Source organism: Prenolepis imparis, unplaced genomic scaffold (assembly GCF_030444845.1).
Source record: "Prenolepis imparis isolate NDT839.2.m4 unplaced genomic scaffold, iyPreImpa1.0 SCAF_3, whole genome shotgun sequence".
NCBI lineage: Eukaryota > Metazoa > Arthropoda > Insecta > Hymenoptera > Formicidae > Prenolepis > Prenolepis imparis.
The window spans coordinates 7,442,009-7,469,375 of record NW_028141161.1 but is presented as its reverse complement, the minus strand read 5'-3'; the positions used below and the strand labels follow the sequence as shown (position 1 = coordinate 7,469,375).

General features: G+C 33.5%; 1 protein-coding gene across 4 annotated transcripts in view; it reads left to right on the top strand.

Moving 5' to 3' along the window:
* LOC145934366 (kin of IRRE-like protein 1) overlaps nt 1-27,367 on the top strand; it is a 506,904-nt gene that overhangs the window by 440,454 nt on the left and 39,083 nt on the right. For all 4 annotated transcript variants that reach the window (XM_083034727.1, XM_083034729.1, XM_083034728.1 and 1 more), the window contains 2 exons: nt 8,225-8,369; nt 14,096-14,226. In XM_083034727.1, coding sequence (XP_082890853.1) covers nt 8,225-8,369; nt 14,096-14,226 — 276 coding nt within the window. The remainder of the gene's footprint in view (nt 1-8,224; nt 8,370-14,095; nt 14,227-27,367) is intronic.

Sequence of the window (27,367 nt, the reverse complement as noted above, 5' to 3'; positions counted from 1 at the left end):
ATGCACAAAATAATACGAGAAATCATTTGATTTAAAAGAAAACACATAATTGTTTCCAAGAAAAAGCATATTTATTATAGCATATTTTTTCTTACATTTTATTATACGATCAAAAATAAAAAAGTTTTCAGGGATGATAGATGAAAATGAGTTATTCTGTATAATAATTATATATCTTTGTCAGACGCGAAACTACGTCAGAATTATTTAACGATTCCATATCTGTTCGTTTTGACTCTGTATTTTTTGACGTGCACATGAAAAATCATCTTGAAGATCGCATCGTTCACTTTTGTCTCTATTATCTTAAAATATATATCCTCGTGTTCTCTCTCCAGTTCTTCTACCAAGTCTTTTCCACATGAGAAATACGAGCGGCATAATTTACAATACAAGCACCGAACTAGTTCTCTTTCTCTCATCTTCTGTATGAAAAGTAAGCGAAACCTAGCGCTCGGGGAATGAAATCGCGCTGCACTTAGAAAAGATTTTTGCCGCTCGGAGCTTTTTCGAGGGGGACGAAATTCCGACAGATGTTACCGCGGTTGCTTATACATATACGCTCTCGGTTCCTCTGTGAACCTAATATAACTGAAATTAGCCATGGGTTACGGCGCGTCGGATCAGATTTTTCTCTCATTGTGTGTTTTTCTTTTTTTTTTTTATTCCGTTTCCATGTTGCGCCACGTAATTAAACCGTGCGAGAGGATTCGAAATTCGACCCCCTCTCTTTCTCTCTCTGAATGTTTGTCCGCAAATTTATTATTTTTTAAATTATATTTATCCATATAAATGTGAAACAAAGAAGGGCGCATGTTGCAGTGCGATTCTTTTAATCCTTTCGATACTGGCGTATCGTTCTAATGGATTTTTCATTTAATCAATCTTGCGATATATCGTCAAAAGAGAAAATAATATATATCGGAGATATTCTTATAATGCTATTTATTTTTAAATCCATCATTATGACACATTATTATTAGATTACGCATTTATACAGTATTGCATGCGGTGTACAGTGTGCAAAAATTATTCAATTTTTCTATTACATACATTCTATGATATTCGTGCAGGTGTTTTTTGAGATCCAGTTTTTAAAATACACGACATGTTATGTTAATTATATATGAGATTTTTTTTCGAATTTTATCGCGAGTTATATATCATAGAAAGCAGGCTTTAATTACATAATTAAAAAAATATAAGATGAAAAAACTTTGAAACTATTGACGCGAGATTCAAAGATATAAAAATAATTTTTTATAAAAAAAACAGCCATTTATTCTAATTAGGATAAAATATAGATAACAAATTCTTATTTAATATCAAACGGAGGATTTTATTTGGACATGTGTCAAATTTTTATTGAAAGTAAAGCGATTCAGATCCGATTTGCATCTATAATATTAGCAATCTGTATATTATGAATTAAAAAGACTTTATTAAAAATTCAATCTATGGCTATTGTTGTATGACAGTATTGAACTAATTTGTAAGAGCAATATTTCAACGTTGAATATATAAACACAAATTGCGCGATTATTCAAATTATGACTTTGCTATAAATATTCAAATTATTCTCTAAAAATTCGAGAGATTTCTTTATTTGAGCTTGAGAAAGATATCTGATTTGACGATTCGCGAATTTGTCAAGATAATAGAAGGTGAGACGAGACAGGAGTGCTTAAAATTTGCAAGAAACCTCGAGTTAAAAGCAACATTTTCCAAATCTGACATATTTCGTAAAGCTGTCACAAAAAGATTTGGATGACGATTTATTCTTTGCCAACTTACGAATATTACTATGCACACAGATTTACGTCTAGTTAAACAAGTGTCATTAATAAGATTGCGTTTTCTTGTCAAGAATTTACCGATTCTAGATTCAGATATCGCGCTTACACCAAATTATATCATCAGACGTGTAGCAAAAAAGTATATCTATAATCTTAGATAAAAATAATCATAAAACTATAATTATAATGACGAATCTTTCAGCAAGGATAATATTCTACTAAGGAATCTCTTTAAAACACTGACTGATTGTTTCGAAATTTTGTTGTGTAGAAAATGACGTCAATTTTTAGTATCGATCAAACTGCTAATTAAACTATTACAAACGCTTTGCTTTAATAATTATGTTATATATATATATATATAATTATAAGAGAGAGAGATGATATGTGTATTATTATCCGAGTCTCCAGATCGATTTTTAATAATTTGCAATTAGCATTTGAATTTAAATTTAAAATTAATACTTGAATAAAATCCTCTGTCGAAATATCTTCCGATAATTCTTGCAAATGATATTTGACTTATCTGTCAAACCATAAATAATTAAATCAGAAGGGGAATATTTAGAACGTTTTCTAAATTACATAGTACAATGATATGATATGATTTTGAAAGCTTTAATAATTTATTTCTCTCCATCAAAGTTTCTGAAAAGCAATTTATGTGATCGCAATTAACGTAATTTTATAACATTAATGGAAATCTCTCGCAACGATATTGAATGACAATTCGATATAGTTGCTAAAATTCCATAACATGCCTTATAAGAAATGGTATTTTTTCATATATGCATACATAAGTCTCAATTTTTCAATTTTTTTCGTTTTTATGTGCGAAAATACTACGCAATAAACATATTTAAAATTCTAGTCTTGTCTGGATTCTCGTGAAACATCATTAATGGTCATATTATCAGTCTCTTTTTGTCTCTTTTTTGTATTATTGTCTGCTATATTGCAACAGTTCTTCCCGCTGTTGCCATTTTATTTCCCACTAGAGCAGCCTTCATTCTGTGTTTTGTAGCACTTTCATTATCATTCGCTCGTAGAACGCTTTCGTACGTTTCTCTGCAATGTATATAAAACGTGATTATTTGTATATTTGTAAAGAAAGAAGAAAAGAAAAAAGATAGTCGGAGATACAATACGTTTGCTCAGAAACACATTCTCAAACTCGTTTTTTAATTGGACTTCGAGTCTCATTTCCTTCATCATCAGATCTTGCTCGAGTTCTTGCTTCTCCTTTTCGTACTCTTTATGCAAACTCTTCCATAATTTGCTATATTTACGCACAATACGCGATTCCGGTATATTCAACTCGATAGACTGCTTGCAGACTCTGCAGAATTTCGAAATTGTTTTGCACGGTAGCTTCGTATTCCTGAACACATCATTTGCATTTTGCTCGACCGATTGCTCATTTACCGATGAAAGATCGCTGAGATACGGAAATAAATTTTTAATAAATTTTCATAATTTTTTTATATCAAAATTTCGTTTTTCAAGCAATGATAATTTTATATAATTCTCTAATAAGATACAACGAAATTATTTAATGTATGTTTTCGCGAAATTATAATTTTCTAGTTTCCTTCGAGTGTCTAATTCACTTGTAGCTTAAGAAAATCTGTCAGGAATGAAAAAAAAACTCACGGCGTAGATATGTAACACTTTCGCGAATATTTCAGGATCTGAAAATCCATCTTGGTCTGGAATTTGATGATTCCTTCGGCTACGAGTTGATCTTTATCGTCCACAAAACCTATCGAGTATTTGGTGTTGATTGATACACCAAACGCTTTTTCAAGTAAATCATTAGGTATCCAAGAACTAAGTGACTTTGCGATTCTGTATGCGAACGCATTATCAATATATATACCGAGCTCTCGATCTTTGTACGACATACCATGTAGATCGCGTTCAATTTCTTTTACATTTGTTACAGAATTCTAGAATACAGAAAAAAATAATTAATAATGACATTTACAATAAAATCAGTTTATAGTGAATTTTTCTACAATCGATATAATATGCGTCTCATCTTATATAATCGTCTTATATAAAGAATATATAATTATTGTTTAATTATTATTAATTATAATACGCGACTTTTTCCCCCCGATTATACCATTTCGACGTAAGCTTTCTCTAAGCGCAGCTCGCATTTCATTATTTCTCCGTATTTTTCTAACAGTATCCGTATTTCTTCCTCTGTCGTAGCCTGACTCAAGTTTTCGATATACAAACAAACTTTATCGAGAACATTTTTCTTATGTTTCTCTGTCACTTGCGGCTTCGGTGCACACCGGCGCATTGATCTATTTGATCTATTAATATAAATAATGCGTTCCATTGTTCTAAAAAACGATATATAAATTTAATTAGCGGTTGAATTTTAAATAAGAATCGTTCAAAACTTGAAATTTTATTTTTCACGTTTTTCCGTTTGTTTATTTTTTTTCTATATGTCTTTATATGTTTTCCGTCAGCGTCGATCCTTGTTTATGTCAACGCTTATAAAATTATATTATATTTGCTTTGATATTATTCTTTTAAATATATCTTCAAAATCATGGTTCAAATAAATCAATAAAATTGCTTTAATTATTATTATTTTATATAAAGCAATTCATGAAATAGACATACATTCTTATTCATATAATATTTACATATTATATAATACTAATAATTTATATAATAATTTACATAATACATACATATAAAATTTACTATAACGTCTTATATATAAAACTTTAATTTTCTTTACTTTGCTTTATTACTCTATTTTTAATTTGTTATATGCAATATTAAGAAATGAGAGAAAGCCTTACCATAAATATAAATGAAATTGAAAAGCGATATCGTTTTTAGTAAGACACACTAATGCTATTAACGGAGAGATCAATAACAGACAACTGTAAGGTTGGAAATAGATAGACGATCGTGACAGAGTACGTTAGTCAATATCTGTGTAAATAAACAAAACTGAAATCAACCAAAAATGCTAGGTAATTTCGAACTCAGATATTTATAGTAAATAAAAAGGTATACGTAAATAACGACTTTAATCTAATCTAAAAAATATTTTAATAGCACTTCACAGCAAATTACTTGAATTACACGGTTCAATAAAAATTTATTTTTTTGAACATATAAGAAAGAGAGTAATTATTTTCTGATTTTTTTCAACGACAGTGAATACAAAAAATTTCGTGACTTTTGAATTAACTTTTTATTGTGTTACGGTATTGAAGAAGTCTCATTACAGCCACGCACGCACAAAATTAAATACATCATTAAGACATTTAGATTTTAAAAGGCATTTACTATGTCAATTATAGTTAATAATATATATCAAAGCTTTTAATTATGTTTAATTAAACTTAATTTAGTAACTCTAAATTTAGTAAGTCGCTGAATATATGCATCTAATAACAAAATTTAAAATGTTAAACACAATAAGTTTTTGCGAATATTTAATTTGACATTTATCATATTTTTCAGCTCTTTTAAATTTGTCAATTTTGACATTAAACTCGTACTCAATGACTTAAAAAACTTTTAAACTTTGAAAGCCTATTAACGTAATTGAAAACTATTTGGTAGATCTTCAAAGATCTAATTTGCAATTTTTTTCTGCAATAAATTTCTTATTTAACTATGAATTTCATATTAATTATATTGAAATCAATAAATTCCTCTCGAGGATCGAAAATCCTAAAGAAACATATTTCACTTTGATTGCGAAAAAACTTATTCATCACGTCCACATATTGTTGTTATAATATAATAATTAAAATAGAGTTCTTATTCGTAATTTTAATCGCAAATTTCTTCAAATTGGAACGTGATGAAACAAGAATTGAAGCAAGAATTAATAGAATTTTATTCATGACAATATAAATATTATTTGTAATAATAGTTTTTATTTAAAGTAGCACAACTCGCGCAGGAAATCCTTATTGAAGTAACAAGAATGCAAATTATAAAGATGTCATATTAAATATATATTTTCGTAATTATTAATATCACGAATGTAAAGAGTTAAGATATGAAACCATCGCGCAAAAAAGGGAAAATAACACAATGATTAGATCGACATTTCATATTCATAGAGTTACTAAATTTGGCGATATATATATATATATATACATGTAGTAGTTATACAATTAGCATAATGATTAAAGCGCGAAGCGACTAACAGCTGAGAGGCAGGGCGGGTTTTGTGAAACTAAACGCAAACTCGAGTGGGTTAACGCAAATAACAGAGATTCTAGAGATGCAAATGATTGAATAGGAGCGCGCGTGGCAGCGAATTGAACGCTTTGTGCATTCGGATGCTAAGTGCAAAATTAAATATTAAAATTAAGTCACTTATCAGGTTGTGTAATGACGATAAATAATAAATATCAATTAAACGCAATTAACGTAGTTATGGAATAAGCATAGAGAATCACGACTGCCATCTTTCAGATTTTTATTCTCTATCTCAATAATCGAGATAAATTGGAGTTCAACAGAGTTATTATTTTATCGCTCTTAATATACCGCTTAAATTTTTTTTCCAATCTGAGCTGCGCTTTATATTAAAAATGCATAACGGAATAAGAGAGAAGATGGAAATATTTTGAATAAAAATATTTATTTTCACACATATTATCTTAGATTATATATATTATTATATTATTATATATTATTATATATTATTATATTATTTTATATTATTATATATTATTATATTATTTTATATTATTATATATTATTATATATTAGATTATTATATATTATCATATTATTATTTAATATTTTTAAGTGTCCGGCTTAATTAGTTCCTAATTATTTGTGAAAAATATTTTCCTCGCCGAAAAGTCAACTTTACACAAAAGTATTAATTAATTCATATCGCGTGTAAAGCTAATCGAACCTCGCCTCCTATCTCGCATTCATCTCGTCACGTCACGTCACGTCACGACGTGAATGACTTTCCGTCGCGTAGAAATTGCGAGACGTGGCGTTTTCAAGAGATCGACTCGAGGTGCATTCCTAGTTCCTTAATAGAATATTGCAGTTTGGCAACTAGGACTTTCGCCTGAGCGAGAACGCACGTACTCCGTACTAACGCGTGTGCTAATTTAGCATCGTCTCTCTCTCTCTCGCTCTCCTCGCATAAGTGTTTCAACCTCAAGTGTTTGAATTTGCTGTTTGCATTGACTGGCGTGGTAAACAAAAAGTTTCGCAGGCGCAGATACACAATGGCAACGATAGGACAGATGCAGCTGCAGTGAATGTAACAGCGATTAAGAGAGAGCCGATCTTGACTTAACCCTTCTGTCAACCAACGAGAAAGAAATCTAAAATATGACGAAAAAGAATGTTCGATGTTCAGCAGCTGCTATAAAAAATTGTCAGTGTAAAGAAAAACACAATTAAAAAATGATTATCATAATCATCTTATATAAAAAAATGAATAATTAATAATTAATTATAATACGCGACGTTTTATGCGATTATCATTTCGTCGTAACTTTCTCTTAAGTGCAGCTCGCATTCCATTTCTTTTCTACTTTTATTATTTCCCTAACAGTATATCCGTATTTCTTCCTCTGTCGCAATCTGCCTCAAGTTTCCGATAGGCAAACAAACTTTAACAGGAAATTTTTCTTATCTGTCACCTGTAATTCCGGTTGAACCGGATATATTCATCCACTAATAACATTAATGCATGCCATTATGTCCTAAAAGCGATATATAAATTTAATTAGCGGCTGCATTTTGGCAAAAAATGATCGTCCAAGGAACATATACTGTGTATTTTATTGTGTTCATATTTTTCCGTTTATTCATTTATTTTTGTTCTTCGAATCAACACCGACCCTTCATATTGACATTTAAAATTATATATTTGCTTCGATATATTCTTCTAAATATATCTTCAACCATTATCCAATTAAATACCGTATTAAAATTGCTTTAATAATAATAATTTTATATATAAAGCAATTTATTAAATATATATATTCTTATTTTCCTTATTTATACATACATACAAAATACTATCACATCTTGTGAAATAAATTAATATATTTGCTTTTTTAAAATATATCATCTGTATTCGGAAACTTCTTAAAATATATAAAGAAGAAAAATATTTGGTGCAACAAATTATGCATTAACAGAAGGATCAACTTCTTTAGTTTCTATGGAGTTTAAGATTTGTGTGTTGAGGGTGATTTTTAATTTAGCACAGCACATATCCGGTTGTTATTTACCTTATTAATTTGCTCACTTGATTGATAAGCTTGATTTTTGCACGCGAATGATTTACCGACGCGCGTCTCAAAGTGTCGCGATTTACGGGGCGAACAAATGGTCGGTAACAGATAAGAAAGATAATTTGACGATTCTCACCTATGGTATATGGTCCGCAGGAGGAAAGATCGGAGAATCGAACCGTCAGCACGGTGGAGTTCGAGCCGGGTGTGGAGGATCATGGGAAATCTATCACCTGCCGGGCGGAGAATCCAAACGTGACCGGACTCTACGTCGAGAAGTCCTGGAAGATCGACGTCGTGTGTGAGTACACGTTACATTTTTCCTTAACGTTCCAATTTCTCGCGGGCCGTAAACTCGCTCGACGATCGACAGATCGCGAAACTGATCGCGGTAAATCGAATACGACAGCATGACGAATGGTTACGTTACGTTGGTGTTTATCGATCCCGAGTCCTTCTCACTCTCTTTCTCTTTCTCTCAGCTTCATCCATTTCTGCAGATCGCGCGCACAAACACATACGTGTCGTAAAAAAAAAAAAAAAAAAAAAAGAGAGAAAAAAAATTGCCCTATAAACACCATCTCCGATCTTCTCATCTTCATTCGAATCCCGCCGAATCGGCCGACTTTACGAGCATCTTTTCATTCGCGTACATTTCCTTTCGCGCGTTCTCGTTCTTTTGTATCCCCCACGCGTGCTTCTTCTCCTCCCCCTTCTTTTACAATGTCAATAAAAGGACCTCCGCGAGATCCCATAAATTAGAATCGAAATTCAACGGGAGCCGATCGCCAAGTATCTTCGTCGGAACTCTCGATCTCGAGATTGTCGTAAAAAAAAAAACTGTACGAAAAAAAATAAGGGCGACAATTGACAAGAGGAATCCTGGAAGTCACACAGGGTGATTCTAAATAAATGCGAAAAATTTTAGTAGATGATGCTTTGTCAAAAATTTAAAGAGGGGTTTTTTTTTATATATAAACATATACTTTAATATCTTTGAGGAATTACACTCTTCCAAAAAGGGAGGTGAAAATTAGGTTTTCATTTTTTTTTCTCAAATTTTGTTTCTATTCTATTTTTTCCAAACATTTACTACTGATTTTGTTTCGCTGGCTCTTTTTTTATTCTAAAACTTCAACTTCTTGTAAATCGAAACCTATGTTTCGCACTTCATTTAGCATCGTAGCATGATAATGTATTTTAATTTTTTTCTTGCAAACTATTGATTTTACGAAAAAACAAAAAAAATCAAAAAGTTTCTAAAGGAATCAAGCTTTCTATACATATTTTTGAATGATCACATTCCGACTTAAAAAGTTCTAATAAAAAATGGGATAGGGGTTGCTAGTTTCACCCGCACATAACGATATGGGAGAATTAAATAAATATTATTAAATATATTAAGTATCCTTTTTAGAAAGAAAACGAAACTAGTAGAAAATGTCCATCTTTTTTTTATCCAAAATTTGAAAAAAAAAATAGAAACCTAATTTTCACCTCCCTTTTACAGAAGTAATTCTTCCAGGGAAGGATATAGGAATATATATTTATGAAAGACCCGCTCTCTTTAATTTTTGACAAAGAATCATATAAAATTTTGTGCACTTATTTAGAATCTCCCTGTATGCGATTACTAGCTATTTATTTATCTATATTAATATCGTATTTTATATCAACCAACTAGCTTGTTTTGACTATGAGATTCGACATCCTTGATTAGCTTCTTCTTGAATATCGCAATTCCCGAAGTCTCGGAGCCGCTAAGCGCGACGCATTCGATTATTAGGATCGAAATGAAGATGTTCTTTCCGCAGATGAGTGCTTAACCGCGATGTGAAGGAAAATAATGTACGTGTGTATATTCGTGTGTGTGAGTATGTCGAGCAAGACATCGCGCGCCGTCGATTTTAGCGGACGTCTGTGAAATTTATCACGCACAGCTATATTCGTCCGACCTCGTAAAACTTTACGTTCGACTTATATCGAGAGTTATGGCACGCTTCTTGACGCATATTAACCTTCGGACAGCGAATGACGTGACAGCCCCGCGCGAATCTAGGGTCAATTTTGATCCGCAGCAAAGTCCCCTTTATACACATTTCATAAGAAAATTTGATAATTTTAATTATAATATTTTATCATTTTTCATCATTTTAAAATATTTTGAAATTTTGTATTATATATATTTAAATTCTGTTTTCAAGAAACGCGATCTGTTTAATTAAAAAAATTATTTTTAATTAAAAATAAACGATATTCTTTCCTAATTCTGCGTGCACATGAAATATTTATTTCTATTACTACTTGAGATTTATAAAACAATTTAAAATAAAAATTAAAATATTTTAAATTTGTTTTTTCGTAAGAAATGCTACCTGTATTATAATAATTAAAAAGAATATTTTTAAGATAAAAAATAAACGATATTTTTTTCCTAATTTTGCACGCACATGAAATATTTGTTTCCATCACAGCATAAGTTTTATAAAACAGTTTGAAGATTCACCAGCTGAAAATTAAAACAGACCGAGTAATTAACAATATATTACATCTCGTGCATCATATCTTGAGAATCAACGTGAACGTTTCATATTTGATGGTCCCAGAAAATAATAACGCGAATTATATCTTCTCGAGATCATTTTTACGACGCTTTGTTGAATCTGTACAATGTGGTACAACGCGATACACAAAATGAGATACTTAGGCAACGATTTTAAATTTCATACATGTCGTAAAAAGCTCGTTTTTTTGTTTTTAATGTGTACTTCGGAAGAAGCAATAATAAGCGAATGCTTTTATACCGTCGTGCTATCATCATGCGGGCATAAGACAGACTTTGCACGCGCAAACTGGTCCCTTTTGAATCGCAAACAAACCATCACCTCGCTCGCGTTCGCGATAAAACGGTTTAAGCGTTCAACACACTGCTCGTCGACGACTCGTAATCTCGAAAGTTTTCGCGCACGAACATCATCCGTCTTTAATCTACGCCAGGGAAATCTCTCGCAGCATCTCTAATACTGCAGTCGAGTAATAGCGTCTTAACGTTTACAAATGTTGAATTATAATAGTCGATTTATCACGAGAAGAAAGTATCAAGAGTTTAGCGCAACTATCCGATTTAATCCACATTTTTTTTCCTTGAAAAAAATTAATCTGAGAATCTTTATTAGTCTTACATTCAACAATATAATTATCCTAATTATTAATCTGAAATTTTATTTCCTCAACTTTGTTTGTGATTTAATCATTTTTTTTTTTTTCATTAAGAAAAAATTAATCTGAAGTTTTGTTAGTCTTACATTTAACGAAAATTCAATCGTTCTAATTATTAATCCTAAACTTTATTTCCTCAACTTTGTGTGTGATTTAATCTACAGTTTCTTAAATTAAGAAAAATTAATCTGAATTTTTATTAGTCTTACGTCCAACAAAACAATTATCCTTATTATTAATCTTAAATTTTATTTCTTTAGCTTTGTGTGTAATTTAATTCACATTTATTCCTTAAAAAAAATTAAGAAAAAATTAATCTGAACTTTTGTTACATCTTACGTTTAACAAAACTTCAATCGTCCTAATTATTATTTATCTTGAATTTTATTTCAGTTTTGTGTGTAATTTAATTCACATTTATTCCTTAAAAAAAATTAAGAAAAAATTAATCTGAACTTTTGTTACATCTTACGTTTAATAAAACTTCAATCGTCCTAATTATTATTAATCTTGAATTTCAGTTTTGTGTGTAATTTAATTTACATTTATTCCTTAAAAAAGATTAAGAAAAAATTAATCTGAATTTTTGTTACATCTTACGTTTAATAAAAATTCAATCGTCCTAATTATTATTAATCTTGAATTTCATTTCAGTTTTGTGTGTAATTTAATTCACATTTATTCCTTAAAAAAGATTAAGAAAAAATTAATCTGAATTTTTATTATGTCTTATGTTTAACAAAAATTTAATCATTTTCTAATTATTAATCTTAAATTTCACTTTCTCAGCTTCGTGTAAGATTTAATCCATAATTAAAGAAAAAGGATTAAGAAAAAATTTATCTGAATTTTTATTACGTCTTTTACTACGTTTAACAAAAATTTAATCATCCTAATTAGTATTACTCTTAAATTTTATTTCCTCAGCTTTGTGTGCGTGAAATAAAATTTTCCTTTAAAAAATAGGTTAGCAGTGCAGGCACAATAAAATCGAATATTTCTAAAGAAAACGAAAGCTGTAGATTCACGATTGTATTCATTGACAGAACAAAGAGACCAACTCTTACGGTTTTTTTCGCGAGACAGCCGTGTATCATCGTATGTTCATTTTAATTGTATAAATACGTATAAATAGCAGGAGAAGGTCGCGCGCGCGGATACTTTTTCAATTTTGCAGAGGCGTTTTACTTCGGCGGCGATAAATTTCGCCGATCCCGGTACGGTTTATCGTTCATTCTCATCCGTCCAGGTCGCACCTGCACGTCTCTGGCGGAAAATATAGTCGGCGAAACCCCGGCGAAATGTATATACGTGTAAGGCGAGAGAAGCGCGAGGATTCTCGCGAAGCGAGAAAAAGTGCAGAATACGGGAAATGATGTCGCGTCACGTATAGAACTGTCACGACCCCTCGTCATCGTCGTCCTCGCCTATCGATCCGCGAGGATAACGAAAGGGAAAATTAAGTAATTTTCTTTTTTTTTTTTTTGAGAGAGAGGAGAGAATAGTTTCTTCCTCCGACCCTTTTTTCATTTTAATGAACTTTGCCGTGATTTACGAAAGGAAATGTGTCGGCCTATCGGACGATAGATCACCGCGGTAGGGTTAAGGGTTCGGAAGGGTTAACGATAAGACCGGGAGATAAACCGACGTGATCAAGCTAATTAATACTATTTCGCGCGAGTAATGCGGTCTCGGGAAAAAGAAGAGTCAACTTGGAAAGACGGGAAAATTTATTGCGATAAGGTTCCGTGAGAGAAAGAAGATACGCCGAGAAAAAAAATAGAGAGAGAGAGAGAGAGAAGGATCGAAGGGACTCGACATGATTAAACTAATGTCCACGCAATAAACGTCAGATACGAGGAACAAATAAAAGGCTCGATCGTCGAGAGCCATTCGTAGCTGAGTTACAGCAACATCTACGAGCTATCGCGCAAAAAAGGGGTGCGAGATATTATTGAGAGTCCCACGGGCAGAGGAAAAATATCGACGCTAATGGAGGCTGAAGATTATGCCACGAACTGTGTAACTATATCGACGGAAATCGTGATATTGCGCTTCGAGTCCGGTAATGAAAGTGGCGATTACGGCCGCTTTTATCGCGATATTTATGACACCACGTATATCCTACCGCGAAACGTCCGAGTAAACAAGGTTTATCGTTCACACTTGTCCGTTTTTTTATTTTATTTTATATTATTATTTTATTTTTTTTTTTTAATTTTATTCTTTAATTTCTAATAAAATTATTATCATTTATACGTATTTTTCGTTGATATACAAGTCCAAATTCTCCCAAATGCTGCAAAAAAGTCAAGAGTAAATATTAATAAATTATAATATTTTTTGTCAAAAAATATTAATCGCAGATAAGGCATTATAACATATTATTTACAACATATTACTATTTCACATTTTATAACGTATTATTATTTTAAAATTTAATTAGCAAATTAACGCTTTATTAATATTTTTTGACAGAAATCAGCTGATAATTGTCAAAAATTTTAATCGAGTTTAAAGAATTATATTATATTATACATATATTATATATATTTTTGATATGATAAAATTTTATATTATTATATAAAAATAAAATATATATAATATAATGATAATATTATTAATATTTTATTTTTTAATAAAATTGTAATATTATTATTGTTATCTGATTATCTTAATAAATAATAAATCTTAATAAATATTTTAAAACGAGAGAGAGAGAAGGGAAGAAGAAAATGTAAATATATGTATGTATATAAGATGTCAACTGATTTCAAGGGAAAAAATTTTAATGTTTTGTGCTTGCAGATCCGCCGATAGTATCGTTAAATCTCGGATCGACCTTAAGCCCAGAAGACATTAAAGAAGGGGATGACGTGTACTTCGAGTGCCACATCAGAGCCAATCCTCCCTGGTCGAAACTTGTCTGGATACATGACGTAAGAATTTTTAAATGCTACTTCTTATATATTTTATCTTTTTTTATGTGGTGTGATTCCAAAAATGCGTACGATATGATAAATCTTACGCAACGATATTACTATACGAGAAGAGTCTCGTAGCGATTTTGTCGAAATGTGTATATATCGAACTTTGAATGGAACTTCAAATCCTTTATTTGAGCATATTTTATATGAGCTGTCGTCACGCATGAGAATAAGAGGCATCCTCGCGTCGATATAGATCTATATTCTTGTAAAGAAAATCTCTGAAAATCGCGAATTCTGTCGTCTTATATACTCGAACTTTCGCCGAATCCAACAATTTTGCGGTGTTTTTTTCTTTTTTGAAGTAATACAATAATATCAATAAAAAAATACTAAAAATAGAATAATTATTTCTCTTTTTGACGCTGTGAATACGATTCCAACTTTTAAATTGCTCCATCGCGTTTCAATTTTGAGACATTTGTGATGAAAGTTTGCGAAATGGGCTATTTTAATGCATTTTATCGTGTTATAACTATGGTACGTGTAACATATTGGAGAAATTTTGTTAAAAATTAAAGCGTGTTGTTAAAACTTTCAACTCTCAGAAGGATTTGTTGCACCAATTGTGATGGAATAAAATATTAATCGTTAAATGTATAGAGTTTATTGCGACAAAGTTACGAATTAAATCATTCATCAAATATGTAATTTCTAAGAGGAGTTTTTAAGTCATTGAATACGAATCCGATGTCAAAATTAACAAATTTAAAATTAGTTGAAATTAATGACAGATATTTTGGAGTTTATCAATTTTGATATCAGATTTGTATTCAGCGATCTCTCTAAAAACAATTTTGAGTCTAAATAAGCGAAAATTATTTGGTAGATTTTTAATAATTTAATTCGAAACTCTCTTTTTTGGAATAGACCTTATATTTTATTATAAAACTCTAATTAAATATAATTGACAACAAATTTGAGGTCTATAAAAGTCTTGACAACAATAACATAATTAACTTTAATAGCATTCTTTAACACATCATGTACCGTGGCTATAACACAATACAGTACACACATTGAAATAACATTTTTTTGAATCGAAAATTTCTCAAAATTGTAACACGATGGAAAACAATTTGGCAATTGTATTCGGCGTAAAAAAAAAATTACGGAAAATAATTACTTTCTTTCACGTGTCCGCCGAAAAAATCTATTTTTTTTCTCGAATTGTGTAAGTGAAAATGTACAAAACTCTACGAAGTATAAATTTCGAATAAATGTCGCATCCGAAACATGAAGTCGCGTCGAGCGTAGCAGATTGAATGCGATTCACGGAAACTATCTCCCGTCCGTTCCGTCCCGTGTCTCGGGGAAAATAAAAAGGGTGCTACGAGCAAAAAGCGACGGGGTAAAGGGGGTATCAAGACGTAACCAATGTTAGTCAGCCCCAGCTCATACGAGGTAGTTGCCTCCTGAGACCCGCCTGCTTATTCTAGGCAGCGTCGCTACTTGAATTTCGAAACGCTACCGTAGCGCATTGTGTATACACCTACATACCTAGGGTAGGTACTACCCTTAGCGCACGGCAATTGCAATAGAGTCTGGGAAGTTAAAGGAACGCTCCCAGGGTGTATTCCGGGGGGGGGGGGGCGAGAGGACTATCAGGAACAAACTTTGTCGCATCGTGTGCATCGGTGGCAGCCACCGACGCGCCCCTCTTGAATTCTAATTGTCACGATCAGCTGACTGCGGGATCGCGATTACGAGACGCGGCGATTATGAATGGCCGTGAATTGATAACACTACAGAGTTGAAAAATGTGTGTTAAATTTAACAAATATCACATGTCCCAAACGATCCACAGAAATTTTTGTGTTAATTTAACATAATACGGATATGTTAAATAGTGACACGAATATTGTGTTAATATTTTAAAATAAATGCAAACTTCAAGTAAACTTAAAATAAATTTTGTGTAAAATTAACATAGTTTTAATGTAAAAATTAACTAAAAAAATTGTTAATTTTACATTTTATCATCCCTACTTATATTATAAAGTAAAATTAATATATTTTTTTTCTGTAAATTTTAACAAATAAATCTTGTCATTAATAATACGGAACATATTTATTGTGTAATATTAAAAATAGATGCACATTGTGTTATTTTTACACTTTTTTTTAGTTGTTTTGATAATTTAACATTTGAGTTCAATTAACACAACAGTAATATGTTAAATTAACACATGAATGTGTTAAATATTTAACACAAAAATTTTAACGGGGACCGTTTTTAACAAGAAAACACAAATTTTCCAACTGTGATAGTTTACAGCCACAAATTATTTTCAACCAGACAGAGTATTTCTCATAGATTGAAAACGATGCAAACTAAATTTCACCAACACGTCAGATTTCCAAAATAATTGAAGTTTAATGTATAAAAAATTGCTTCTTTGTGATATTTGAGATTTTTTTGTAACAAAGGTTAACGTTATCTGGAAATTCTGATCAGATGTCATGAATGTATTGTTCATCCCCTATAACATACATTTTTTTATTTTGATTTTTTATTTGATCTTTTTATGAAAAATTGTTGTGAAAAATTAAAGCTAGGAACTACTTTTCATATAGGGGTAGGTGTCTCATATGAGAAGTAGTTCTAAATTTTTATTTTTCATAATACGGTTAAAAAGATATCAAAATTAAAAAATGCATTTTATAAGGGATGAACAATATATATTCATGACTTCTGATTAGAATTTCAAAATAACATTGATCTTTTTTTTTACAAAAAAAATTTTAAATATCACAAAAAAGGCATTTTTTGCATATTTTAAATCTCAATTATTTCGGAAACCTGATGTGCTGATGAAAATTGGCTTACAGCATCATTTTCAGCATTCGAAAATCTATAAAAGAAACACCTTGTCTGGTTCCAAATAATGAAAAAAAAAAATATTTTCTTGTAAATTATAGTATAACTTTCCGACATGTCGTATCTCGATGTAACTTCCGACAGGGATAGGGCGTTAACGAAATATGTAGAATTCGATTATACCTAGGAAAGTTCAATCTCTCCCGAACGCGGTCGGTTTTACGCGATTACGAAACGACCGCGCATTAATCTTCCCTAGACGTCGGACGTTTCTCTTTCTTTCTCTTTCTTCTTACAAACTTTCTCAAACAATATAGAGACACACCTTTCTCCATCCTCCTTTCAAACAGTTTTATACAAACTTTGCAAAAGTTATATTATTTTATATTACACGTTGGCGATTTTAAACGTAATAGAATATGAAAATCTCTTCCCCCATCGTTCGAATAATTATAAAAAGAAAAAATTTATGAGTAATAAAAATTTTAATGAGTAATAATATTATAATTTTAAAATTTTATACTAAAATTACATTTTATATGATAATTTTACGAGTAATAAATAATTATAATATTTCAGAAATGTACATTAAACTTTTGAATGATCATAACTGCGCTGTTTTCTACATTTTTATACATTTCTGCAATATTATAATTATTGTATTTATTATTCATAAAATTTTCATCTAAAATTTAAAATAGAATATAAATTCATCTTCCCTCCACCTTCATAAATAATTATATATATATTCCCCAGAAATGTGTACATACATTAAACTTTGAATGATCATAACTGCGCTATATCGTGTAATTTTTCGCTGCATTTTCTGAGTTGTCAAGAGAGCATCAATACAACACCTGGCGGAAGACACTATAATAGTGCTATAATTATATTAAACCATCAGAAATCTCCGCAAAGACGATACATTAGACTTTTCCGGGTGCCGACCTCATATCCTTTCCGTGTTCCATCGCTCACTTTAACCCTGCTCATCTCCTCCTCCTTTCTCGTCATTTCCTTTCGTCTTTTCGTTTCGTCGCTACGGCGACCTCTCCTTAGGATATACCTCGCGAAGGGCTGCAGGAAACGGGCTAACGGTTGGGCGAGAGCAGCAGCTGCTACCGCGTAAGAGATTTTCCTCGAAATTGCATCTTAAAAATATGATCCGAGTTCATTGCGGAGGGAGAGAGCATCCGACCATCACCCAGTGTCGTCTCCCCGTCTCTTCCTTCCCCCTTCGCCCTCCCTTTCGAGGTCTTTCCCTTCCGCGCGACTTCGTTTCCTCGCTCGCGGATAGCTTTTCCTCGACTCGAGAGCTTCGCTTACGAGCAAAACGATCCGCTCTTCTGGCTCACTAAGCTCCTCTTCGTGGTCTTTGTACGTGTCTTTAAACGACGGACGGATTACCCGAACTGAACTCGATTCGCGCCGTTATCGGTGGAGAAGAAGATTTTGAAAAACTATCCGCGCGCGATCACCGCAACCCGGGGAAATTCCCCGATGATTTTATCGTGGTTCCGTAACGAAAAGCGGGGGCAGATATTTCTCGGGGCATTTCAGTAGAAACGAACATCCAAGGCGATTTGTTGACCCGATACGTTCGACGGGGAAAATATCATTCTGCTCTTGAAAGGATCTTCTTTTTTTTTTTATATATATATATATATAAAAAGTTGTTTGCACTTTTTCTTTTCGAATGGGAAATTATACGGAAAATATTATTTTACACTTGAAACAATTTTTTTATATTAAATTTTTTATATTAAAAGTTGTTTGTTGTTTTTTTTTTTTTTTTTTAAATAAGAAAAATTATATGCTCTTTGAAATTATGTTGGATGGAAAATATTATTTTACTCTTGAAACGATTTTTCTTTTTTACATAAAATGATAAATTATATAAGCTCTTATATTTAACAAAAAATACAATATTTTACTTTTAAAGCGATTCTTTTAACATACAAAATTATTCTTTTTCTTTTAAAATGAGAAATTATACGCCTTTTGATATATATTATATGTAAGAACATGTCGGGTAATAAGACGAAGCCCTGTAACAAGAGAAATATATCGAATCGATCGATTACTTCATTTCTTCTTCTCCCTCGTCCCATTGATTTCGCGTTACCGGTTGATCCTCGAACACTCTCATCTCCAAGCGTGTCATTGGGATGAATTTTCACGTTCGGTACATCAGAAACGTTTCATTCGGCAGCGCCTTCTCCCTTCAACCCTGCAGATCCCTTTCACTCATCCGGAAAGGTTTGCCTAGGAATTACAAGGACCGTTGGCACGTTCTATCTGCCAATCAATCCCGAGCTAGGCAATCGGGTTCGGCGCCACCCAGGTCTTAGAAAAGCGTTTCGGGCTGCCCCAGCAGCAGTAACCTTTTGAGTGGCGATCGTAAAGAGAGGGAGAAAGAATCATGAACGTGAGCGAAGGGGGAAAAAAGGGGGGGGGGGATGAAACGATGCACGGGAGAGTGAGGGATTTCGCAGAAAGGGATCCGGAAACAGTGAGAAAGAAACGAAGAAAGAATAAGGGAGGGAGGAAGAAATCGAGAAGGCGAAAGAAGAAAGATGTAGGGTGGCCGACATAATGGAGTGCAGTGATTAAGTCGGTTCTATCGTTCACGGGGACAATAGAGAAGTTCTGTACCTACCTGCAGCATCGACGGGCCAATCGGCCGGTCCGGGTTTAGACGAAGAGAAAGAGAGAGAGAGAGAGAGAGAGAGAGAGCCTGAAAGGATTTCCCTCAACTCTTCATCTTTTCTCGCAGAGTAGATTGACCCACCGGAAGGACCTCCATTAATACCGTTGCCCTCGCGAATACGCGGAAAGATTGAGAATTTATCTCGACTTTCCCCCTCCTTTCTTATTAAGAGACAGTTTAATTCGCTCGAATTTATCCTATACAAAACAGTATTCCTCGGAATGAAAATGAATGCGTGAAACGTAATTTCTTTCAGAGACAGAATCCAAAGCGTCTCTTCGAGACATTTAATTCTTTCACCTTTTCATTAATGTATCGGTACCTGGGTATCAAATACTTTGAGCCATTTTGTTATAACAGCTGCTGGACATTGAAAATTCTTTTCGGTTATATTTTAAAAGTTATACTTTTTTAATTACAAAGGCCTTTTATACGAAGGTGTTTCAAAAAGAAACAGCAAATTAAAGATTTTGAGATATATAATTAAATTAGAGATACAAATAGTATGTCATTTTTTACACAATCACCCTCCTTTTCAATATACTTCTCACATCGTGCACCAACTTCTTTATTCCATTTAAAAAAAATGTTTTTGGTTGTGCCTTCGGTCAAGAATGCATCGCTTCTTTGATCTTACACCATCCCCCATACAACTTTGATCTTGCTCTCTCTGATTATCATGTGTTTGGACCTCTGAAGGGTGCTTTGAGAGGACAAAGATTTAGGAATGATGACGAGGTCAAAGAAGCAGTGCATTCCTGGCTGAAGGCACAACGAAAAACATTTTTTTCTAATAAAATAACAAAGTGCAACGGTATGAGAAGTGTATTGAAATTATTAATGGTAATAACAAAAAACAGTCTTACAAATGACATTTGTTATTTATTACATGTATATTTAAATGTTACACATATAATTGAGAATATTTCTTATGTATTTGACATAGTTAAATACACATTTTTGTTTATTATATTATTATTTTTAATATTAATTGGTAAACTTATAAATTTATTTACAAATTTAAATAATTTGAAAAGTAATTTTATTTTATTAATTTTTTATTAATTTATTATATTTATTTATTGCGGCGCTGAAATTGCAAAAAAAATTCAGAATATATTCTCAATTTAAGAGGATATTCCAAAAAGCAAAAATAGATGGAAATATTCTTATTCGTTAAGAATATCTATTAAGAGTACTTATTATAACAATAAGTATGAATTTGAAGAAAACAATTTTTCGGTGTATCTTAAAATATTTAATATGCTGTTATTTATTGAAACACCCTCGTATTTTGTTTCGAGCGGAGAAAAACACATTTGAAATTGCCTTGAGTATCCGTTCATTGACAGAAGGGTTAAAAGCGTCTTGGATCTGTCAAATGATGGGGGAGAACGAAACATTTTTTCCGTGCTTCGAATATCGGCGAATGAATCTCGTATAAAAATGACGATATCGATCAAACTCGAGAGACTCCCCTCGCTGCTATCTATTCATATCGATGTACTCATATCCACGTCGTGGCTTTTGTACACCGATTAGATCGCACGGGTGCATCGAGGATAACGGCTTTCTCACTGCGAATCGACCGAATGCATTTTCCTTCTCACGCGAGACCCAGAGTTTGGATCTTAATGCAACGTGAGCTGTTCGCGAAGGGATCGAAAGCAGCTATTTGCGTGTGTATGTATATGTGGGTCGGTGGGTTTCCTTCCAAGGAAGTGTGGATGCTAATGTCGAATTCGGGCCAGGCCCGTACATCAATCAATTTCACTACCATCGCGATCAGAAGGCGCGTCGGAACTCCCTCTAAGAGCGACGACTCCTCGAAACGGGACGCGAAGGGTGGTAAAGGGTGGAAAAAGGTGGAGGAGGGGATGCGGATTCGTGCGATTTGGATCTAGCAACTTTTCGTTTAGGAAGATAAGACGAGCCGGCGTGGAATCAGAAGCGATAACCGATCGCGTAGTAGTCACCTTACTTGGGCTCTCTTTTCGCCCGACGCCTCCTAAAAAGGAGCGCGATAGCGCCAACTTTCCTCGAACAGCTGTTCGCGAGACTCGCGTCTCTCTTCGGCGCGGAAAATATCGAAAATATAGACGCTATTGATTCTAATAATCGCTAGCATTGGAATTCGATACGTCCAATTTAATTTCGGCCGTAATTTTAGGCCGAGCTTTATTCGAGAATGCCGAAAATATTTACGCTCAAGTATCGTACATACATATATGTAAAGGGCGCGTCTATTCTTGGACGGGATGTATAAATATTGATATACTATTTTCTAGAAATATTCGGTAAGTTAAAATTTATTTAGATTTCGAGATATTTTTGCAGCAAAATTTTATTATTGTTTTTTGTTTCAATATTTGAAATACAGATATATAATGCGCGATTTTTCTTATTTAAATTTAGAGAATGTACGCTGACAAGAGAATTTTGCGAAAATTTTAATGTTGATGAAACTTTACACACATATAAGAGGGTTAAATAAATGAATTTAGAAATTTTTAGTTGCCGCTCAAAAAACGATATATTTTGAAAAATATTTGAGATGCCAAAAAATATTTTATACAAAAGTTTCATGATAAGAACGCCTCTATTTAACAATATTAATAATATTTTGAAAAAATAAAGATTTTTTAAAATCTCTTTGAAGAAATTATTTTTTCAAAAAATTATTATGATTAAATAGAGATGTTTTTGTTATAAAAATATTCGAGATATCAAGAAATGTTTTATACTATAAATGATAATATACATATGATGGGTCGCAATTAAAAAATTCACTATTTATCTCCCTAAATGTATGTAAAGTATCATTAAAATCAGAATTATGAGCCTCGCGAGGTTCCCTCGTAATAATATTCTCAACTTGCTCTCGATTTAAAAATTTTCGAAGAGACGCGAGGCGGAAAGAGCTGCGACTAAAAAACGAAAAAAGAAAAAACAGACCATAACCATCCTACGCGGGAAATATTTCGCGAAAGCTAGTCGAAAACGGTATACAATCCCGCGCGATACCGTAATTGATCGACTCCCGCACTCGTTTCCGGCCGTAATAAAATCGACAACGCGCTACGAATATTCGATAACAACATATCTATGTACGACCCTATGCGTAAAATCGCAATCGGGGGATTGCTACTACTGTGCTAAAACCCAAAATACAAACGACTTCGGCAAACAAGTGCCGAACCGGCGCTATCCGGGCTGCGACAGGATGCATCGTTGCATCGAAAAAAAACTCGCGGATTACATCAGGATTTCAGCTAAATATACGTATATCGGACGAGAGAAATGATCGAAGGAAAAAGGGGGCGAAGGGGGGTCGCGTTTCCCTTCGAAAGAGCAAAGAGGCTGATGGAAAATAAGCGGAATAAAAATATCTCTGATGCTTTGAGGGGGGCAGCGGTCTGTTCGAGGGAAGACGAAGCAAAAAGAAGGGAGAGAAAGGAAGGGAGGAAGGAAGGAAGGAAAGAGAGTATGGCCGTGACTTGTTGGCAATTTTTCAAAGAATCAGTGCGCCGTCTGACCGGAATGAACGATCCCCCCTTCTTCTCCTTTCCTTCAGTCCCTAGAAGACTTTTCTTTCCCTCGAGCTGGTCTCCTCTTGCGTTCGTCTATACACCAGAGAGAGGATCTCGCATGCGACCGCACAGGATTCTCCTGTGTTCAAAACCGGGGGCGAGAGGAAGGGACGATTTTCGTTTGAAGGGCGCGAAGAAATTCGATAGAGATCCGAGATGGGGAAGCGAGGCCAGGATGAAATTGGACGGATGGATCGTGTCCGAGATTTCGAGGGGGACCAACGAGGGGGGACACCGTCTTTGGCGCATTCCTCGAAATCGAATGTCCGGAATGTCCCGCTATCGATTCACACGAGAGCCTCCTCTATATACGAGAGAGGGTTAGGGGTTGGTCTCTCTCTTGGGACATGTATAAGTGACATACGATCGCATTCCATTGTGCCTACGGTTCTCTGAAAATTAAAATAATCTCGAACACACGTACGGACATGACTGTTATTAGGCGAGTGACTTTATTTAAGTGGCAGGCCGATATCGTTAACAATGTCTTTCGAGGGATCGTCGTAGAAGGAAGATATCGAAGACGCACGGGGACGAGTATCATTAGCCGTTAGTGACGGCATTTCCTTTAGGCCGGCGATGCAATTAGGCTTGTCGATAGGTGGAAGGGTGTCAGCTGTCTGCGCTCGGGGAATGGACACAATGGGGAAGTTAGTTGATCCTCATTTACGGAGCAAACCCTATGAAACCTAATTATTGGAAGCGTAGTGCTCTCTCTCTCTCTCTCTCTCTATCTCTCACACTCTCTCCGCTTCTAGTTTTGGGACTGACTGATCAAAGGGTCCCTGTTGCATTCGCTGCAGTGCCGTATAACGAAATTAAACTTAATAACGTCGAGTCCAAAATGTCTCGCGTGATTGGATAAAGTACGCGATTTTCGCTCGGCAAAATTTAATCGTCCTATAATGTGTGCTTATTATATTACAGAAAGAATTGTAGAATTTAATGCGAATCTTGCTTGATAAATTCCTTGTATTTTCAAATACTGATTATTCTATATATAATAATATTATATATGCATAATATTATATATAATATTATATATATAATATTATATAATTATATTAAATATTTATTTTATATATAATGATATACAATACATTATATTAGATATATTTGCAAATATCGTTGCTACTCGAAAACTCTTTCGAATATCAATTTGAATGACGTATTTTTCGATAGTGACGTCTAACGATCTTTCTTTGTCCCGCGATTCCGATCCTTCCATTACCAACGAACGAAAATACGAATAATCGCAGAACTAAGTTAAATTGGAACAAAATTACTGTGCGCGAATCTACTTATACGAACAAATACAAGTACAATAAGCGGGGGGGCGGGGGAGGGGATGGAAAAGTAGATTGGACAAGTAGAAGGAGGCACGCAGGACGGATGGTGGCTCTTCGCAGAATGGCTCGGTCGCAAGAAAAGATAAACGAAAGTCAGGAGCTGACTACACAGGACGATACTCTCCATTCCGCCTCGTCGGGGACGAGGACGGCGAGGAGAAACGCGGACGGAAACGACGAAAGAGAACGGAGAACGACGAAAGAGAATCTCCCGAGTCGTGGGAACGGAAAGGTGGAGGAGGCTGGGGGATTCGAGAATCGCGAAAGGAAACTTTAAACTTCGCTATCTCTACCGAGGCGAAAGTACGCAGCGACGGGACCATACGTGTAAACCGTCGCCGCGATATCGATCAGCGTGTGTGGGAAATCTCCATCGTAGAGAGTGTCTTTAATGGTGATTTTGACCGATAAGCTCCGATGGTTCTCGTTTGACGTAAGCGATATGAAATGAAACATCAATTTCCGCGGTTTTATATTTTTTTAAAATTAAAAAGGTTCTCAATCGTTAAAAATCAAAAAGAGAACGATTAATAATCCAATACGATGAATAAATAAAGGTAAAGTGGAGGTCAATTCATCGATAAAAAAGAATTCCAATTTCTATACGTAAAAATATATATATTTTTCAATTCTTCTATCCTCCAATTAAAAAAAGAATAAATATACATATATATATATATATTTTTAATTATTTAATTATTATACAGCTTTTTTTAAATATTTAATTATTATATATATATATATAATTATAAATTAAATATATATTAAATATATATATATATATATGTATAATTAGAATATAAATTATATATATAATATATTTAATTATTTTATACATATATATAATATAAATTTAATATGTATATATAAATATGAGGTTTATAATGAAATATTAATTATAACATAAATAATTTTTTTCACAAAGAAACTCTTAGATACATAAGCTGGATTTTAGCATTATAGCATTATGGTAATGTAAGGATTATTTTGTAAGGTTATTGGATGTAGAGTTTCAATGAGACATATACACACACAGAGAGAGCGAGAGAGAGAGAGAGGGAAAGGGAACGTAAGAACGCTGCCCCACAAAAATTCCTCCGCCGGTCTTAACGAGGTACAACGTTTAACGAGTCCTTTTCAAGCTTCGTCTCTTTGCCGCAAGTAAATCGAAGATAAACCTCCGGGTTTAACTGGGGCTTAACCTATGCTAAAGCGCGCTAAACCTCCTAGACTCGACCACATGGACGGCTGGTTACATAGATTACAATGCAGTTTAATTGAGTTACCGCGCTAATGGCTGCAAACACCACGTGTCCGCGTTTATTAGTTTTTTTTTTTCGCCCTTCTCCCCTTTATCACTTTTTATTACATTTTATTAAAGAAAAACATCTCATATCGCAGAGGAAATGATTTTAATCGTTCAAAAAAAATACTCCAATATATATCAATTCGTACGTTCAATTCATATGATCGCGATGAGTAGTTAAGTGCCTATGAGTAGTTAAATACCTAATATACGCGTGTTTCCTCTCTGATATTTTATTTAACGCTTTATAGAGTTCAGAACATTACGTAGCAAAAATATGAAAAAATTGTTTCTCTCTCCAAATGTTTTAAATCCATATGTTTTTAACAGAAAAATTATTTCTCATATTATTATTTTTTTATATTATATTATTATTATTTTATGCTTCATATTATTTTATGCATTATTATTCTTATATTATTAATGTATAAGAAAAATGATTTTTTATATATTATTATTTCTTATATTATTATTATATATCATATCTTATTATTATTATTAAAATATCTCTTATATTATTATTGCTAGATTAAATTCTCGAGTTGTGCGCGGGTTCGTTCATTTCCTCATTTATACATCTCAATCGCGCGCTAAAAGAAGGGGAGCAACTTTTATCGATATATCAATTAATCGTGCAATTCATTAAATATCTCTCCGCCGATATTGTGAAATCGGGCGTGCGGAAAGTACGACGAACCGGCGGAATTTCGACAGAACGAGACGCCGCAACGCGAGGGCGTCATCGTGTCGAGAGCTGCCGGAGAGATTATAAAACAATTGAATAAATCTACTCCCATCGGGGGGCGACATCCGCGGGAAAGAGACGTCCCGGCGGGATAGACAGAGAGAGAAAGAGAGAAGCGAAGGAAGAAATCTCTGAACTCCCCTTCCTCCCCCTCCCGCCCCTTCCATCCCCCGGCGACTTCTCCGAGATTCAAATGGCCTCGTTTCAAATCGATTTCGAATTATCTTCGGCGAGCGGATTCTGGCGGAACGGGAGAGAAAAGAGGGTCCGCGCCGGTGTAATGGAGGAAACGGTAGTAAGGTAAGAGGTATGAGAACGAAATGGCAGAGAGGGTAAGAGAAGAAGGAGATGGGGGAGGGGGTGGGAGAAAAGAGCGAAAAACTTAAGGGACTTTTACTGGCCGAGAGAAAATGTTTGCCGGCGAGACAAAGACGTTCGATTCTTTCTGTCGTTTCTTTTCTGATTAAATAGGCAGAACCTATAGCTTTTTACGCGTAATGCACTATGACGGGCGAGACTGGGTGAGAGATATTCTTCTTATATATAATCTCGCGCTTTTTTCGCTTCTCCTT